The sequence below is a fragment of the Priapulus caudatus genome, unplaced genomic scaffold, assembly GCF_000485595.1.
Source record: "Priapulus caudatus unplaced genomic scaffold, Priapulus_caudatus-5.0.1 Scaffold1962, whole genome shotgun sequence".
In the NCBI taxonomy this organism is placed as follows: Eukaryota; Metazoa; Priapulida; class Priapulimorpha; order Priapulimorphida; family Priapulidae; genus Priapulus; species Priapulus caudatus.
Genome location: NW_014579023.1, coordinates 23954 through 25263, shown reverse-complemented (window position 1 = coordinate 25263; position 1310 = coordinate 23954). Strand labels below are relative to the sequence as shown.

General features: G+C 41.6%; 1 protein-coding gene across 1 annotated transcript in view; it reads right to left on the bottom strand.

Moving 5' to 3' along the window:
• Positions 1-1310, bottom strand: part of LOC106817985 (cell division control protein 45 homolog) — a gene marked incomplete at its 5' end in the record, with an annotated part of 15595 nt that overhangs the window by 7770 nt on the left and 6515 nt on the right. The window contains 3 exons of the mRNA XM_014822688.1: positions 112-124; positions 359-456; positions 865-924. Coding sequence (XP_014678174.1) covers positions 112-124; positions 359-456; positions 865-924 — 171 coding nt within the window. The remainder of the gene's footprint in view (positions 1-111; positions 125-358; positions 457-864; positions 925-1310) is intronic.

Sequence of the window (1310 nt, the reverse complement as noted above, 5' to 3'; positions counted from 1 at the left end):
GGTTGTAGTCAATGTGTACCTGTAATCAATGGGTGGGTTACCGTCAGCACGTACCTGTAATCAACGGGTGGGTTGTAGTCAATGTGTACCTGTAATCAATGGGTGGGTTACCATCAGCACGTACCTGTAATCAACAGGTGGGTTGTAGTGAATGCGTACCTGTAATCAAGGGGTGGGTTACTGTCAGCACGTACCTGTAATCAACGGGTGGGTTGTAGTCAATGTGTACCTGTAATCAATGGGTGGGTTATAGTTAGGATGTACCTGGAATCAACAGGTGGGTTACTGTCAACATAATACACAGAACTCGTCTCCCATGGAGATTCTTCCTAAGCATTGAAAGAAGAAGAGTGCTTACTTAATCTGTTCCTTATGTTCGGCGAACGCTCGTAACAGGTCCTCCTGACCTTGCACGGGAACGATGGAGTAGGGTATGTGGTCACACTGGAACAGTGCCTAAAAAACATGTGTTCGTTTTTATATTATGCGGAGGTATAGATATATATATATCTTCACAACTGGAACAGTGCCTAAAACAGGTGTTCGTTTTATAAATTATGCGACGGCGTAGATATTCAGGTTCACAATTAAGTTGCCAGTCTGTCGTGATTTTGTTCATGGTGCAAAGTCACTATGACGCGCATTGGACATTACATATGCATGAGCTCGCAGTAGAGCACGTGGGATTACGAACAGGTTTAATAATAACAAGGTTATTACAATCCACACACAGAACTTTACCATTTACTTCACCATATCAGTCTGGTTAGATAGATGGATTAATACGGTAGCTATAGTATAAGATTGCATGAACAACTCGACATGCTAGAGAGCAGTATAAGGTTTTAGCGATTTTGAGATTACCTGTATGATTTTGCAGGCGCATAACGCATCAACGTTGAAACTGACCAGCACAAGAACCCGCTGAAAGAAAAACAATGTGAATATAATAATAATGATATTGATAATAATAATACAGTCAGTGATACCTGCTTTATCTACTGGCCGGGAACCATAAAAATGTTTCGATTAAGTAATGGTCATTAAATGGTAAACATAGTTAAAGTCGCACAAATTCACTGTACAAAACACACAGTCACAGTCCTGTCAGTCACAGAGACTGAGAGAGCAGTCCACGACATTACTCATGAATAAGATATCTAGATGAACAAGCCTGGAGACTGTAGTGTAGTACTAGTAGGCCTAGTAGTAACTAAGGGACCATTCATAATTTATCTTGATAGGGGGGGTGGAGCAAACGATAGGGGGGGTACATGCAACTTTGACCATCGTACTAGGGGGGGTACATG